This window comes from Acipenser ruthenus, chromosome 6 (assembly GCF_902713425.1).
Source record: "Acipenser ruthenus chromosome 6, fAciRut3.2 maternal haplotype, whole genome shotgun sequence".
NCBI lineage: Eukaryota > Metazoa > Chordata > Actinopteri > Acipenseriformes > Acipenseridae > Acipenser > Acipenser ruthenus.
Genome location: NC_081194.1, coordinates 75741925 through 75758756, shown reverse-complemented (window position 1 = coordinate 75758756; position 16832 = coordinate 75741925). Strand labels below are relative to the sequence as shown.

The following is a 16832-nucleotide window of genomic DNA, read 5'->3' as shown; positions in this document are numbered from 1 at the left end:
GAGGACAACTGCTCTTGAGTGGTTCTGCTCATACCTGTCAGATCCACATCAGTACATGTCTTATGCTGGTTCCAATTCTTCTACCACTCAAGTAGTTCATGGAGTCCCGCAGGGTTCTGTTCTTGGCCCTCTCCTTTTTAATATTTATATTCTGCCGTTGGGAGATGTTATACGGGAGCGTGGGTTACATTTTCACTCCTACGCAGATGAAGCTCACTTAAAATTAATTCTACTGGAGTGGTTCTATCTGCATGTCTGGCTGAAATAGAAGCATGGATATCAGGTAATTTCTTGAAATTAAATGCTAACAAAAAGGAGCTGCTGGTGGCAGGGTCTAAACCCCAGCTCTAAGTGTATTACTCTTGGTAGGCATAGCTTTAGTTGCATTGCCCCTTATGGAACTGCCCAGTTGCATTTGAAATTCTACTTCAGTTTCTCAGTTTAAAACTTCTCAGAACATACCTCTTTTTGGCTGTCTTTTCATCTTAGGCTTCCTAGGTTTCGAAATATGAACTGAGATTTTGTTATCTTGTTTTTATGCTTACACTGCATCGCCATGGGACACTTTGGTGTGAATGGTGCTACATTTAAATTAAAGTTATTATTATTATTACTACTTGGCCTTGGGGAGGAGAGTTGCCTGAAAACTAGTTTAGTAAATTGCTTAGTTAATGTGCGAGGTCTTTCTGATGCATCTAAGGGAGGATTTTATACTAAATTACGTAAAACATTGATACAGTATGCTAGAAACATTTTCAAAAGGATCGTGGAGAACACTAAGACACCCCTCAGCAGTCGATACATAGCCAGATCTACTACGCCAAAACTCACTTGGAACATATGCAGGGCTTGAGAAACTGCCCTATACAGCTGCAAAGAAAATGAAGAAAACTTCGATCTACTGGTGCTTTTGGCTATAGATTGGGATCTCAGACATGGACTGATATTGAAACATGAACAAGTTAACAATGAGGTGAAAGTGAATGATAAATGCTGCTGAAACTTAGTTGGTCATTGTCACATACATAATCAATATTTAGGAATTGCATACCTACAAATAATTAAGACAACTACGTTCAAATGCAGTATTTTATTATTAAAACTTGAATAGAGGCACTATACAATAAATCAATTTTTCTCAACACTTAAGTCTACAAAACAAAGATGTAGTTGTACATCAATTCTGCATCCTCATGTAGCATGAACCATCTCTATACCTATGGTCACACTATTCAAAATCGACTGCAAAACAAACGCTTTGATAAACTTTAACAAAGTATGTACTGTGTAAGAGGAACTATGATCTCTTTCCCTTGCCCGTCTCCACAAGGTAAAAATAAAAGAAACACATTTTAAGTCTATTTACAATACATTTTTACCCCCAGAAATAAAATGTCAGTTAAAGTATGTAAAAGCAGCTTTAGTTGTAAAACAAATAACAGTATCCAAGTTGTCCTGCAGTGATAAATATACATCTCTCCCATCATATTGGACCAATCAAGACCACAAGGACGCAGCATTTCAACTTTTAAGGAGATGTTATATCATTTAAACAGAGTAGTGTATATAATATATTATAGCTTACAAATATGGATGAGATTAGGTTTATAGTGGATACAAACTAGTGTATGACAGGATTTGTGTTGACCGAAGGCTGACATTATTTTATAAAAAAAAAAAAAAAATGTTACTCTGGAAGATGTCAATAGACTACATACTCAGCTCAAATTAGCAGTCTCCGAATCCGCTAAAATGTCCAGAGTTGTGTCTCCGTACCTGACATGTATATTTTCCACAGGGCGTAGCCATCTCGCCACCCTTTGCTTTTAATGCCAAAATGACATATAAAGCCTTAAGAAAAGAAACAAAGTAACAGGAATATTAAAACAGATAAACTCCATTGTGTTAAACTTCCACGCCTATAAACCCTCACTTTAAGAACTTCAGCAGTTACAGTACAAACTATGATCTGTCACGGGATGGTGTTTTAACCATTCACAAGACAGATATTAAAACCAAGATTTAATAAAGCTTCATATATATTCTGACCAATGCAACCTACTTTAATTTTAAGGTTATCATGAATACTAAGAAGGCAGTAGCATATTCTAAGAGGCCACAGCAGAGGCAATTTTATTAAGATACTCCTTTCGACAGTCAAAATGATCAGCTGGACGGTTGTGTGCTGTCCAAACAGGTTCCCCGACAAAGAGTCTCATTGCTTTTGTGTAGTTCTAAAAAACAAGAAGAAAGCATAATGTCAAGTGAATAATTAGTCTGAACTACAGTGTACTGTTTATTTTAGGATAAGATTCTGAAATTAAGGGGATGACAATTAATAGGACCCTCCTCTGAGATTAAAAAAAAAAAAAAAAAGCTGAGATAAGTAGAATCCTCTGTAAAACCAGATGGCTACAATTAGGAAGGAAAATTGGAATGCTTCTGTAATAATTTCTAAAATTTTACAAAGTCCTTTTAAACACCATTTTTTATGCATATTTAATTAATGGTATGTGTGACATCTAAAAGCATGGCCCCCCTATAATTACCATAAAACAACACTGCCGCAGCACTTTGTTGTAAAGTAACCCATGTCAAAATAAAAAAGGAGAGGGTCAAGTGGATTTTTTTTGAGGAATAATAGCACAGTGTGCTACCTCTTTTGTTGTAAACATAGCCATGGTTAATTCTGTAAAGCTGGGTCCACACCTGAGCGATCAGTTGCATGCAAAAGAGTTGCTTATATGTGGAAGTCCCTGCAACCAGTTGCATGAAGTTTCCAAGCAACCTCCTGTAGAAATAGGCGATCACGTGGCAATTCGCAAACTCTGATTGGTTCTTATAATGCTGAATGCACGGCTTGCATATCCTGTCATAAAGAAGCGCTAATTTTAAAAATTAAAAAAAAAAGCAAAAAAAAAAAAAAAAACTTTTACATGGCTTTGTTTTTTGTTTAGGGAATATGGCATTTAAAATGACAACAGTTGAAAAAAATAATAACAGCCAACTCTTCCTTGTTAATTACTGGACAAATTAACAACCTGACCAAAAAAAGTATCACCTCAGTTGTCAAAAAATAAATACAATTCTAAACTTGTAGACACGGGACAAAACTAAAAAAAAGTGTCAACTCAGTTGTCAAAACCAAAAATAAAACTACCTCACCTTGTAGATCGAATAAAAATGTAAAAAAATAAAATAAAAAAAAAACTGCACAAGTAATTGCTGAGATGTGGACACTGAGTTCCGCAATTTCGGAAGCAATTGGGTTGCGCAACTGATCGCTCAGACAGGTGTGGACCCGGCTTAACATGCACAGCTGGACGCATTTATAATGCCTGTATTGTGTTTCTGGGGAAATCTGAACTCACATTTTGATCCAGTGTGAAGCGGTGATAGATTCCAGCAGGTAGCGTTATCATATCCCCCTTCTCCATGGCAATTCGGATCCACTTCTCATCTTTGGCCCTCACATCGAAGTAGCCACTTCCATCCAAAATGTATCGGATTTCCTCATCCAGGTGCAGGTGTTCCATGTAAAAGATTTTTAACTGCAAGACAAACAAAGACCCTTGCCAGTTACAAGACACATGGAGAGAAAAAAGGTGCCTTATCCCAACATGTAAGCGGTCTCTTGTTCATTCATGTTTTGTTTTTTGCTGTACCTTTTCTTCATAATTTGGGAGTGTGTCCTTATGTATCTCTATTATATCCACGTAAGAATAGCCTCTCTCTTCGCGTATCTTTGCCAGTTTTGGGTCCGTCTCATAATTGTCAGCATCTAGCTGGAATGATAGAAAACATTAAGATTGAAGTGTTTCTATGAATAGCAGGCGCTTTACAAAACTAGTAACAAACAGCTGCACCTTTTTTTTTAATTTCAACCACTGTTCTACTCAGTATGAAACAAGCATTTAAAATGTTGTCTAACATCTGCAATCACCTATATTGCATTTATCCTATGGAACGTATGTTACCAAGTTACTGGTACAGGCTATATGTCGCATTTCGTTGCTGTCAATGCATACTTTTATATATATATTTTTAAATGTAGCCTTCATATATATATATATATATATATATATATATATATATATATATATATATATATATATATATATTTACTACACAACTTAAAAACCTCACCTTCCAATACAAAACCCCAAGTTTTTCTAATTCTTCCAAAGAAACGGCCATGTTTGGCTCCAGCCTATGTGGAGTTCTCTGGTCCTCAGAACTGTCGTCCATATACCAGGCTTCCACCATGTTTAAACAAAAAATAATAGATATTTATTTTTTAAATGTGAAAAGATAAGCTCACTTCTTTGCTGATTTGCTGGCTGTCTCCTATATAAAAACGTAACTTCCGTTTGAGAGCACCGTGCGGCACAGCGTTCACAGAGATCATTCTGCGCAGAATCTGACCAATTTAGCCAAGTGCAGTCAAACGAGATTTCGAGATTTCGGTCCGCCATCTGCTGCTGAGAGTGCGGTAACCAATGTGCACAGGATACGCGCAGCGTTTTTCAGGGGTTTAATTTATTTAGCTTCAATACAATTGCATTTTAAACTTGGATATTAAACTATTAAATTACTCTCCAACTCTCGTTTAGTTAATTTATCTATTTAGTTGCAAAAGCAAAAATGAAGATATACACAAACCCCTAAAACTATCCGTACCCTATATTGTACTTTAGTGTAAACCGTATCATCATACTTTAAATTTACCAGTAGTGGTAATTTAATATTTTCTAAAGCATTGTAATGCAGTACTTTAAAGTTCCGCATAAACTTTCAAGCAGATGTACGCAGCGCAGACATTGCGTTGCATTTTCAAGGAGATCGAGTCAAAGTGGCAAAACTGTAGAACTAAGTGCAGCCCTGGAACCATAAAAAGCTATGTGTGAATTAGATCCTACAGCTGTTATGTCTAATTTAAATACAATTAGACTTTCATAATTCTGTTGCCCGTTTTAACAAATTTGACTGGCCCAGACATATACAAAGAAATAATAATAATAATAATAATAATAATAATAATAATAATAATAATAAAGAAACATAAATTCCACCTTATACTTGTCTGAATTGTTGGTTTGTGAAGTTAGGACGACCATTATTCATTTATTTTAATTTACTGTGTACACTTATTTGTAATACAGTATACTTTACATACTGTATATTCAGGGTATGGTACACTTAACTCACACACTCAAAAGCAGAAAATTCACAAAATGCAGAACAAATTCTAAACTTATTTACAACAACATAAAATACAGTTGTACCATATAAACACACAGAAGTACGGCTCTTGTTGCTCGCCCGAACAAAAAACAACTCTAGAAAAACCCAGACATATTTCTCAGTCAGCCTAGCTCTATCAAAACTGCAGTATACTGTAATACAGTTTAAGATGATGGGAGGGGGGAGAGTGTGAAATACCATGTAATTAAACTGGCCATCGGAAACTCGCTATAATACTCCCTCTGAAAAGTGAGCATTGGTTTGGCGTATTGCTTTATTTTCCAAAAGCCAACAAAACGCAAAAAAAAAAAAACGCAAACATGGGCAGCAGTGTGTGGTTAGGGCTCTGGACTCTTGACCGGAGGGTCGTGGGTTCAATCCCAGGTGGGGGACGTTGCTGCTGTACCTTTGAGCAAGGTATTTTACCTAGATTGCTCCAGTAAAAACCCAACTGTATAAATGGGGAATTGTATTTTAAAAATAATGTGATATCTTATAACAATTGTAAGTCGCTCTGGATAAGGGCATCTACTAAGAAATACATAATAATAATAATAATAATAACACAATACCACCAGATCTCAGTACGAATCATGCAGTTTACACTGTGCTCTTGATAGTTCTAGCAATCGAACTTGCAAGTCAGAAAAATAGTAGCTATACTAGGGTAGGTTAGAGGCTAACCTTACCTGAGACAAGTAGCTGTGGTGATGAGTAACGCTGTATAAATCAATGCAATGTCTGAAGCAACGGTCCTGTCTACTTTTTTTTTTTTTTTTTTTTACAAATAATTTCTGAGCCTGAAAAGCTTGGTGTTTCTTATGCGTTTCACTTAAAAACGGACATTAGGGCGTCCGGGTTTATTAATTCCTGCCATCCAGACACAGATGCTAATTCCCAGACTGTCCGTGTCAAACCCGGACAGGTGGCAACCCTACTACCTCATTACTAACACCGCGTAGTCTTCTTTGTTTAAGACTGAATAGATTCCATTCTTTTAGCCTGTCTGCATACGACATGCCTTTTAAACCCGGGATAATTCTGGTCGCTCTTCTTTGCACTCTTTCTAGAGCAGCAATATCCTTTTTGTAACGAGGTGACCGGAACTGAACACAATATTCTAGGTGAGGTCTTACTAATGCATTGTAAAGTTTTAACATTATTTCCCTTGATTTAAATTCAACACTTCTCACAATATATCCGAGCATCTTGTTGGCCTTATAGCTTCCCCACATTGTCTAGCTGAAGACATTTCTGAGTCAACATAAACTCCTAGGTCTTTTTCATAGTTCCCTTCTTCAATTTCAGTATCTCCCATATGATATTTATAATGCACATTTGTATTGCCTGCATGCAATACTTTACACTTTTCTCTATTAAATGTCATTTGCCATGTGTCTGCCTAGTTCTGAATGCTGTCTAGATCATTTTGAATGACTTTGTTGCTGCAACAGTGTTTGCCACTCCTCCAATTTATGTGTCGTCTGCAAATTTAACAAGTTTGCTTACTATACCAGAATCTAAATCATTAATGTAGATTAGGAATAATCTACATTATCTTTTCACTTGTACTGTATTTCATAAATATTCATAATTTCTGTATTTTTCTCAATTTATTTTTCTTAAAGATTACCTATTAAAGCTTAACGACCAAAAAACGCAGACTTTTCTATTGTTGATTGTTTAAGTGTTCCGTAAACTTTAAACAAAACCATAAAACGTACGTATAGAATTATAAAATAATATTATTGACAAATAGAACCGTATATGATTGCAGTTTATTTTATTTGTTTAAGTCCATCATTCATATAAAATATAACTTTAAAACTGATGTTGTGTGAGGTAGGAGTACTCTGCAAAAGGGAGATGCCTTTGATTAAACATTTGAGTTATTTAGCAAAATTTCCTCTATTCAAACAAGCGCCTCTCGAACGACGACGTATCGTACGTAAATAACCCAATATGACTGCGACGACAAACTTTTTTTTATTGAGGTATGACACCAAAAACCGGGCCAGTGTCACACCTCTTTTTTTTCTAACCCGTGAGGATGACCCCTCACCCTTCGTTCCCAAGATCCTCCAGCGACAACGCGATTTTAGCAGCCACTCGCGAGACTTCGGTCTCTTCCTAGGCCGTCATTGACAGAGGTTGGTTGGGAATTTTACAGTGATCTGGTTTTTAAGTAAAAATGACAAAGATACTAAGTTTAGGTTCTGTTTGTTGTCACCTTTCAAATTTGGACAAAGGGATTGATTAGATTAATACGTTTTTGTTCACGGATGGCGTTTCCCGTACTGTGAAATTTAGATGATTTTAGTCTCCCAAGACTGAATGATCTATAGGAAGGATGCAAAGAGGCCGAGGCTCAGGCACATGTGCTGCAGGTAGTTATAAATAATTACTCTGCTAGTGGTTGATATGCAGTGCTTGTGATCCTTTAAATATGCCAATTTCAAAGTGTATTTGAACGTTTTAAAATGTATTGGGGCAACCATAGGCAAAATGGTTACATTAATTACCTGTGTTACAGATAGATTGTGCCGGGTATTTAGCATAGTGTGTTTCGAGAAAACGTGTCTTGTTTCTTTGTACAACATCAAAAAATCATGTTAAAATCCATATATAGGTAATAAGTTAATAAAATCGGAACTCTTGTTCAAGCTTGTACTTGGATATTCCACAGACACAAACTACAGTTACCTGGTTTGTATATTTCAAAAGACAATGCTGTAATAGTTTTTTTCCCCCTTTTTACAGATAGGCCATGTTCAGCACCAGCGCTAAAATCGTGAAGCCCAATGGCGAAAAGCCAGACGAATTCGAGTCTGGCATTTCCCAGGTAAGAAATGTGTGATAGATATATATATATATATATATATATATATATATATATATATATATATAATATTCTTGAGCCTTTAAAGTGTATAGTTTGAGTCGGACACACGATGTACTAATGTAACTAGCGTTTGTATTTAAAATATTAAAATAAACATTGTTTCCCTTTTTCTGCAATGGCAGCATGAGTGTAAAAAGCTGACTAACTGTGTTTAGGCTCTTCTGGAGTTGGAGATGAACTCGGACCTAAAGGCTCAACTGAGGGAACTCAACATCACTGCTGCTAAGGTATGCAAGAAGGAAATGAATGGGTATTAATGCACCATCCTCTTTTGTTGCATTGCTTACTTGTTTATCACACTTCAATGAGATTTAAAGTGTGTAGTGATTGTAAGGCACATGATTTGGTGATTCACAACTAGAGACTGAAGTAACTTGAGCAGCTGAAAGAAAACAATGCATGCAACAGAATAACTATATGCTATCCTGTGAAAGTTCTCGTACTGTAAGAGTTCTTGTACAGTAATTGCTAGCTGATATATATCTTTCTGCATGCAATTTTAGCACCTTAACCATTTCCACACCTTTTGTAAAGGTGTAAAAAATAGCTTTGCTCAACACTGGTGTCATATATATATTACACACACATATTTATTATTATTATTTATTTCTTAGCAGACGCCCTTATCCAGGGGGACTTACAATTGTTACAAGATGTCACATTATTTTTACAATTACATTACTTTTGTACACAATGTTTTTACATACAATTACCCATTTATACAGTTGGGTTTTTACTGGAGCAATCTAGGTAAAGTACTTTGCTCAAGGGTACAGCAGCGGTGTCCCCCACCTGGGATTGAACCCACGACCCTCCGGTCAGGAGTCCAGAGCCCTAACCACTACTCCACACTGCTGCCATATATGTATGAATATATGTGTGAATGACTTTTTTTTAAAATACTGAAACTATTTATTTCTCTATAGCATTGGAAAAGAGAAACTTTTACACACTGTATTTTAGTGCTTTTGACTTTGTTTATTGCACAACACATTAAAACCCCCAATGTGGACATCCTGTGAGGTTGCTCTCATGTGGCTCTGTCCATGTGGCGTAAGGGAGCGTAGCGCTTTTCAGTGCCATGACGTACAGTCCCGTTCCACGACGTTGGAGAGCAAGCTTGTCCCCGGCCTTCGGGCTGGTGAGGACAGCGTCCTGTATATTCCTACATCTTTCCAGAGCCCTTGGCAATTACTGGGGAGGTAAACCATGCAGGGCACATGTATACATCTGTGAAATGTGTTTACATGTACGTTCTAATGAAGCCATGTGCTGAATTTAATTCTGATGGATTAAACCTTGTATATCCCATGACTGGTGACTGTCGAGTGCTGTTAAACTTATGTAGCACGGTACCAGCAACTTTGTGGTTCTAGTTTTGTCTGAGGAAACAGGTATACATTTATTTTTGCTTAGACTTGGTTTGATATATAATTTATCTTTTTGCTAATTAGGAAATCGAAGTAGGTGGTGGCAGAAAAGCAATCATCATCTTTGTGCCTGTGCCCCAGCTGAAGTCTTTCCAGAAGATCCAGGTGCGACTTGTGCGAGAGATGGAGAAAAAATTCAGTGGCAAACACGTGGTCTTCATTGCTCAGGTAAAATGTTAACCTCCGCTACCCTGGCATTTTGTGAAGAGCCAGTGCTGGGACTGCTTATCTTGTGTCAAGGTCTCAATTGTATGTGGATCGACATTTGCTGTAGAAGTGGTTTGACTTGTGTTCCCACTGTAAAACCAGACACTGGACTGTCCTATGTGCCTTTCCATCCAAGTGTGAGGCAGACCAACAAATGTGCTCCAGTGGTGTTTAATCCAAACATGTTTGGAGTAGATGGATCAAAACTACATTAAAGCTTGCTGCTTGAGGTTCTGCATTGTATTACCAAGAAGGCAGTGACATGTGACAGTGATTACTAAAGCCCAATTATAATCTCTCATAAGAAATGCACCTAGTTATACTGTTTGCAGTATTAAACCAACGTGGACATCCTGTGAGGTTGCTCTCATGTGGCTCTGTCCGTGTGGCGTATGGGAGCGTAGCGCTTTTCAGTGCCATGACGTACAGTCCCGTTCCACGACGTTGGAGAGCAAGCTTGTCCCCGGCCTTCGGGCTGGTGAGGACAGCGTTCTGTATATTCCTACATCTTTCCAGAGCCCTTGGCAGTTACTGGGGAGGTAAACCATGCAGAGCACATTATGAATGGACTATTTCGTGCTTTTTGGAAAAAGTATTTATGACTCTTGCATTAATTGAAAAGATCCTGTTCTGAAGCTTCTAAAATGCAACTTTTTGCTGTATAGTACTATTTGGTATGGTCAAAAGGCCTTGGACTAAAGAAGCAGGTTTGCCATAACCCAGTGATAACCAGGCAACCTGAACTCTCTTACAGTGTGTGTGTTTTTTTTTTTTTTTATAACTGAGTGACCAGTTATGTTTTCCCTCCAATTTGGAATGTCCAGTTATGTTGGTTTTTTTTTTCCTCCTCGCACAGAATTTGAGGGCGTGTGAGTGTCCTCCGATCTCACAAGCCTAAAGCCAGAATTGCTCTTAATCTTAATGTGCTTGGTGTCTAGCCAGTAGGGTTTGCTGCTGCACTATGACAAGAAGGAATTTCTGCCATTATCCTATCCCCTACCCAGGAGTGTTGGCCAATGTGACGCGTCCTTCAGAGTCCCCAGCAAAGTTCAGCCTCTTTGCACAGCCCAGATGCTAACTGGTGCAGTCCAAGCTGTATGACTCATCCTGTGCTCCCAGCGGCAGTGCTTTAACTGGATGAGCCATTCCGGGATCCCACAGTCATCTGTTTTAGCAGTGTGCATCTCAATTGCTGTAACTGGTTTAACTGATAACAATTCCTGACTGCAGAATTCATCAAGTTAAAATACAGAAGCAATTACTTAAGACAGCGTTGTTAATACTTTTGGCAACTTGGACTTTAAACATCCTTTCTAATTCAAGCTCTTGTCAAATGTCTGTAGTATGATAGGTTTGTGATAGGGTTTTCGTTTAATAATTGTTCTCTTATAGAGGAGAATTCTGCCCAAACCAACGAGGAAAAGCCGCACAAAGAACAAGCAGAAGCGTCCCAGGAGGTAGGGGCTTTCAAATACCCAATTGCTAAATGTGTTACGAATCTGATTTGTGTGTTTTTTTTTTTTTGTTGGCTTCAGAAAAGCATTGATTTATTGTTAATATTTAATTGAAGCAGTCTGCGATATAAAAATTTACTGTAAAAACCTCCAACCAACGTGGACATCCTGTGAGGTTGCTCTCATGTGGCTCTGTCCGTGTGGCGTATGGGAGCGTAGCGGTTTTCAGTGCCATGACGTACAGTCCCGTTCCACGACGTTGGAGAGCAAGCTTGTCCCCGGCCTTTGGGCTGGTGAGGACAGCGTCCTGTATATTCCTACATCTTTCCAGAGCCCTCGGCAATTACTGGGGAGGTAAACCATGCAGGGCACATGTTTTAAATGTCAATTTTGCTTTCCAGTTTAGATAAAAAAAAATTTTGGGGGGGGGGGGGGGGGGGGAGTTATTAAAGAGAAATTTGAAGGCTTTGACTGACATGAACTTGCTCGTTTTAGGGTTACAAATAATACTATTTGCTCAATGTAATTGGTTTTGCTTGCAAAATAACCTGGTCATCCCTAGACATTGAAGTGCTTGGTGCGTTTGATCTTGCCTAGATATTATAGCTTTGAGTAACAATTTAATGTGTTATAATTTTATTAAATTGAAGCTCATTCCTTAAATATATTGCCCTCTGTCTGGCACTTCAGTTAACACTCTTGCGCTACTTCTATACCAAAGTAAGAAAAAGGGTTTTTAATTAGAAGTGAAGGTGATGAGTCAAGTGCGTCTGTCTAGTATATTGCTCCCCCACCACCCCCTGCCAAAGTGTGTATGGGGGGTATTTTAGCAAATACCTGCTTTATCGTGGCTGTCTTGATTTGGTGTGCAGATACACCCACGCTGTCTTGTATGATACCAGCTATGAGGAACAATCACTTTTTATTTGGGGTTTCCATAGATATTTCAAGTAGCTTGTAAATGTGTATCCCCAGTACAGTGTTGTATTTTATGGGTTTATGTTGGTAGAAGTGGGGCTAATTGACCCTTCAAGTGCTTATGTTGTCACAATTTAAGTTAGCCACCTACACGATGCCCAGTTAAAGCTAATATTGCTCTTCAAGCAAATCAAACTGATATTCTGTCCTGAACAAAACAAGCAACATTAATATTCAGGTTAAACAGTTTGTGAGGTTATATTTCATTATTGTATATTTATTTCAGCCGTACGTTGACTGCCGTGCACGATGCTATCCTCGAAGACTTGGTCTTCCCAAGTGAAATTGTTGGTAAGAGGATCCGTGTAAAACTGGACAGCAGCAGACTCATCAAGGTCCACCTAGACAAGGCACAACAGAACAACGTTGAACACAAAGTAAGTGGTCTGGTAAACTATATATATATACACATATACACACACGCATGCAGTGCCTTGCAAAAGTATTCAGACCCCTGACCAATTCTCTCATATTACTGAAATACAAATGGTACATTGAAATTTCGTTCTGTTTGATATTTTATTTTAAAACACTAACTCAAAATCAATTATTGTAAGGTGACATTGGTTTTATGTTGGGAAATATTTTTAAGAAATAAAAAACTGAAATATCTTGCTTGCATAAGTATTCAACCCCTGTGCTGTGGAAGCTCCCAGTTTACACTGATGAAAGAAATTGCCCTAACGAGGACACAATTACCTTACCGTTGGCCTCCACCTGTGAACCATTAAAGTTGCTGTCACATTTTCTGGATAAAAACCCCACTGTTGAAGGATCATTGGTCAGGCTGTGAATCTGAAGGAAAATGAAGACCAAAGAGCATTCTACAGAAGTTAGAGATAAAGTAATACAAATGCATAGATTAGGGAAAGGATACAAAATAATATCCAAGTGTTTGGATATCCCAGTGAGCACAGTTGGATCAATAATCAGGAAGTGGAAGCTGCATCACACCACCCAGGCACTGCCAAGAAAAGGCCGTCCCTCAAAACTCAGCGCTCAAACAAGGAGACTTGTGAGAGAAGCCACAGAGAGGCCAACAATCACTTTGAAGGAGCTACAGAGTTCAGTGGCTGGGAGTGGAGTAATGGTGCACCAGTCAACCATATCAAGAGCTCTGCATAACACTGGCCTGTATGGGAGGGTGACAAGAAAGAAGCCGTTACTCAAAAAGTACCATCTGAAAGCACGTCTGGAGTTTGCCAGAAAGCATGAGAGTGACCCAGCTGCGATGTGGGAAAAGGTTTTGTGGTCAGATGAGACCCAAGATAGAGCTTTTTGGCCAAAACTCAAAGCGCAATGTGTGGCGCAAACCGAACACTGCCCAGGCCTCAAGACAACATCCCTACAGTGAAGTATGGTGGTGGCAGCATCATGCTGTGGGGATGCTTCTCATCAGCAGGGACTGGGCGTCTTATTAAAATTGAAGGAAGAATGGATGGAGCAAAATACTGGGAAATACTGCAAGAGAACCTGCTTCAGCCCGCTAAAAAACGGAAGCTTGGGAGGAAGTTCATCTTTCAGCAGGACAATGATCCCAAGCACAAGGCCAAAGCAACGTTGGAGTGGCTCAAGACCAAAAAGGTGACTGTCCTACAGTGGCCCAGTCAAAGTCCTGATCTCAATCCCATTGAGAATCTCTGGCACTATTTGAAAATTGCGGTCCACAAGCGTCGTCCGACCTACCTGAACAACCTGGAGCAAATCTGCCAAGAAGTATGGGCCAAAATCACTCCGACACTGTGCAAAGCTGGTACATACTTACCCCAAAAGACTTAAAGCTGTTATTGCAGCGAAAGGTGGCTCTACCAAATATTAATGTATGGGGGTTGCAGTGTGGAGTAGTGGTTAGGGCTTTGGACTCTTGACCGGAGGGTCGTGGGTTCAATCCCTGGTAGGGCACACTGCTGCTGTACCCTTGAGCAAGGTACTTTACCTAGATTGCTCCAGTAAAAACCCAACTGTATAAATTGGTAATTGTATGGAAAAAAAATAATGTGATATCTTGTAACAATTGTAAGTCGCTCTGGATAAGGGCGTCTGCTAAGAAATAAATAATAATAATAACTTATGCAAGCAAGATATTTCAGTGTTTTAAAATATCAAACAGAACGAAATTTCAATGTACCATTTGTAATTCAGTAATATGAGAGAATTGGTCAGGGGTCTGAATACTTTTGCAAGGCACTGATATATAGTACTGTGCAAAAGTTTTAGGCAGGTGTGAAAAAATGCTGTAAAGTAAGAATGCTTTCAAAAATAGACATGTTAATAGATTATATTTATCAATTAACAAAATGCAAAGTGAGTGAACAGAAGAAAAATCTACATCAAATCAATATTTGGTGTGACCACCCTTTGCCTTCAAAACAGCATCAATTCTTCTAGGTACACTTGCACACAGTTTTTGAAGGAACTCGGCAGGTAGGTTGGCCCAAACATCTTGGATGTTCTGTGGATTTAGGCAGCCTCAATTGCTTCTCTCTCTTCATGTAATCCCAGACAGACTCGATGATGTTGAGATCAGGGCTCTGTGGGGGCCATACCATCACTTCCAGGACTCCTTGTTCTCCTGAAGAGAGTTCTTTTTTTTTTTTTTTTTTTTTTTTTTTTTTTATATAAATTTAGTTGTCGCCAATTATTTTACCCCGATTTTCACCCCAATTTAGCATGCCCAATTATTATCTGTATCCCCGGCTCACCGCTCACAACCCCCGCGCCGACTCAGGAAACGGAGGCTGGAACACGCGTCCTCCGAAACGTGCTCCTGCCAAGCCGTCACTTTTCGCATTGAAGATAGTTCTTAATGACTTTCGCTGTATGTTTGGGGTCTTGTCATGCTGCAGAATAAATTTGGGGCCAATCAGATGCCTCCCTGATGGTATTGCATGATGGATAAGTATCTGCCTGTACTTCTCAGCATTGAGGAGACCATTAATTCTGACCAAATCCCCAACTCCATTTGCAGAAATGCAGCCCCAAACTTGCAAGGAACCTCCACCATGCTTCACTGTTGCCTGCAGACACTCATTCGTGTACCGCTCTTCAGCCCTTTGGCGAACAAACTGCCTTCTGCTGCAGCCAAATGTTTCAAATTTTGAGTCATCAGTCCAGAGCACCTGCTGCCATTTTTCTGCACCCCAGTTCCTGTGTTTTCGTGCATAGTAGAGTCTCTTGGCCTTGTTTCCACGTCGGAGGTATGGCTTTTTGGCCGCAAGTCTTCCATGAAGGCCACTTCTGACCAGACTTCTCCGGACAGTAGATGGGTGTACCAGGGTCCCACTGTTTTCTGCCAATTCTGAGCTGATGGCACTGTTGGACATCTTCCGATTGCGAAGGGAAGTAAGCATGATGTGTCTTTCATCTGCTGCAGTAAGTTTCCTTGGCCGACCACTGCGTCTACGGTCCTCAACGTTGCCCGTTTCTTTGTGCTTCTTCAAAAGAGCTTGGACAGCACATCTGGAAACCCCTGTCTGCCTTGAAATTTCTGCCTGGGAGAGACCTTGCTGATGCAGTATAACTACCTTGTGTCTTGTTGCTGTGCTCAGTCTTGCCATGGTGTATGACTTTTGACAGTAAACTGTCTTCAGCAACCTCACCTTGTTAGCTGAGTTTGGCTGTTCCTCACCCAGTTTTATTCCTCCTACACAGCTGTTTCTGTTTCAGTTAATGATTGTGTTTCAAACTTACATATTGAATTGATGATCATTAGCGCCTGTTTGGTATAATTGTTTAATCATACACCTGACTATATGCCTACAAAATCCCTGACTTTGTGCAAGTGTACCTAGAAGAATTGATGCTGTTTTGAAGGCAAAGGGTGGTCACACCAAATATGGATTTGATTTAGATTTTTCTTCTGTTCACTCACTTTGCATTTAGTTAATTGATAAATATAATCTATTAACATGTCTATTTTTGAAAGCATTCTTTCTTTACAGCATTTTTTCACACCTGCCTAAAACTTTTGCACAGTACTGTAAGTATGTCTGTGTGTGTATATAATATATTTAATTTTTTTTTTCTTTATCATGTATAAAAACCCCAACGTGGACATCCTGTGAGGTTGCTCTCATGTGGCTCTGTCCGTGTGGCGTATGGGAGCGTAGCACTTTTCAGTGCCATGACGTACAGTCCCGTTCCACGACGTTGGAGAGCAAGCTTGTCCCTGGCCTTCGGGCTGGTGAGGACAGCATCCTGTATATTCCTACATCTTTCCAGAGCCCTCGGCAATTACTGGGGAGGTAAACCATGCAGGGCACATGGCTTAAGTAGTATGTTGTACATTTTAGATGACTTTACTCTTACTTTTGTAACATGATTTCATGCTGACCTCTTGCCTTGTATTTGGTGCAAAGTAAATTGCATCTTATTAACTGGATCTTCTCATTTTTAGGTTGAAACTTTCTCTGGTGTCTACAAGAAACTCACAGGCAAAGATGTTGTATTCGAGTTCCCAGAGTTCCAGCTGTAAAGTGTAAAATGACTAAATAAACTCGTTTTTATCGCCTTTTGTAGCTTATTTCTTCATTGTCGTTTTTGATAATATTTGGGTTGTGGGTGTCCCCCGTCCCCCCCCCCCCCCCCCCCCCCCTCCCAATATATAAAATATTGAAA

The 16832-nt window shown here is 39.1% G+C and overlaps 2 protein-coding genes and 4 non-coding genes across 7 annotated transcripts; 5 read left to right on the top strand and 1 right to left on the bottom strand.

The window, feature by feature from the left end:
- Nucleotides 1-1075: 1075 nt before the first annotated feature.
- On the bottom strand, nt 1076-4456 carry adi1 (acireductone dioxygenase 1). The gene is made up of 4 exons (XM_034018608.3): nt 4147-4456; nt 3666-3785; nt 3372-3551; nt 1076-2234 (listed from the first exon to the last, which is right to left on the bottom strand). The coding sequence occupies exons 1-4, from the start codon at nt 4264-4266 to the stop codon at nt 2109-2111; spliced, it is 546 nt and encodes a 181-aa protein (XP_033874499.1). The 5' UTR covers nt 4267-4456; the 3' UTR covers nt 1076-2108.
- A 2827-nt stretch (nt 4457-7283) lies between these two features.
- On the top strand, nt 7284-16725 carry rps7 (ribosomal protein S7). 2 transcript variants are annotated; one of them, XM_034017091.2, is made up of 7 exons: nt 7284-7394; nt 8005-8086; nt 8302-8373; nt 9601-9744; nt 11176-11240; nt 12442-12592; nt 16612-16725. In XM_034017091.2, exons 2-7 carry the CDS (start codon nt 8012-8014, stop codon nt 16687-16689), a joined length of 585 nt encoding a protein of 194 aa, XP_033872982.1. In that variant the 5' UTR covers nt 7284-7394; nt 8005-8011; the 3' UTR covers nt 16690-16725. The 2 variants fall into 2 exon arrangements, with proteins under 2 accessions (XP_033872982.1, XP_033872983.1); XM_034017092.2 differs by lacking the exon at nt 7284-7394 and adding an exon at nt 7607-7631.
- Nucleotides 9149-9370, top strand: LOC117411629 (small nucleolar RNA SNORA73 family). The gene has a single exon (XR_004545820.1). It is a non-coding gene; the product is annotated as a small nucleolar RNA SNORA73 family (small nucleolar RNA).
- Nucleotides 10123-10344, top strand: LOC117411628 (small nucleolar RNA SNORA73 family). Its single transcript, XR_004545819.1, has one exon. It is a non-coding gene; the product is annotated as a small nucleolar RNA SNORA73 family (small nucleolar RNA).
- Nucleotides 11392-11613, top strand: LOC117411627 (small nucleolar RNA SNORA73 family). Its single transcript, XR_004545818.1, has one exon. It is a non-coding gene; the product is annotated as a small nucleolar RNA SNORA73 family (small nucleolar RNA).
- LOC117411626 (small nucleolar RNA SNORA73 family) lies at nt 16260-16481 on the top strand. The gene has a single exon (XR_004545817.3). It is a non-coding gene; the product is annotated as a small nucleolar RNA SNORA73 family (small nucleolar RNA).
- Nucleotides 16726-16832: the final 107 nt, after the last annotated feature.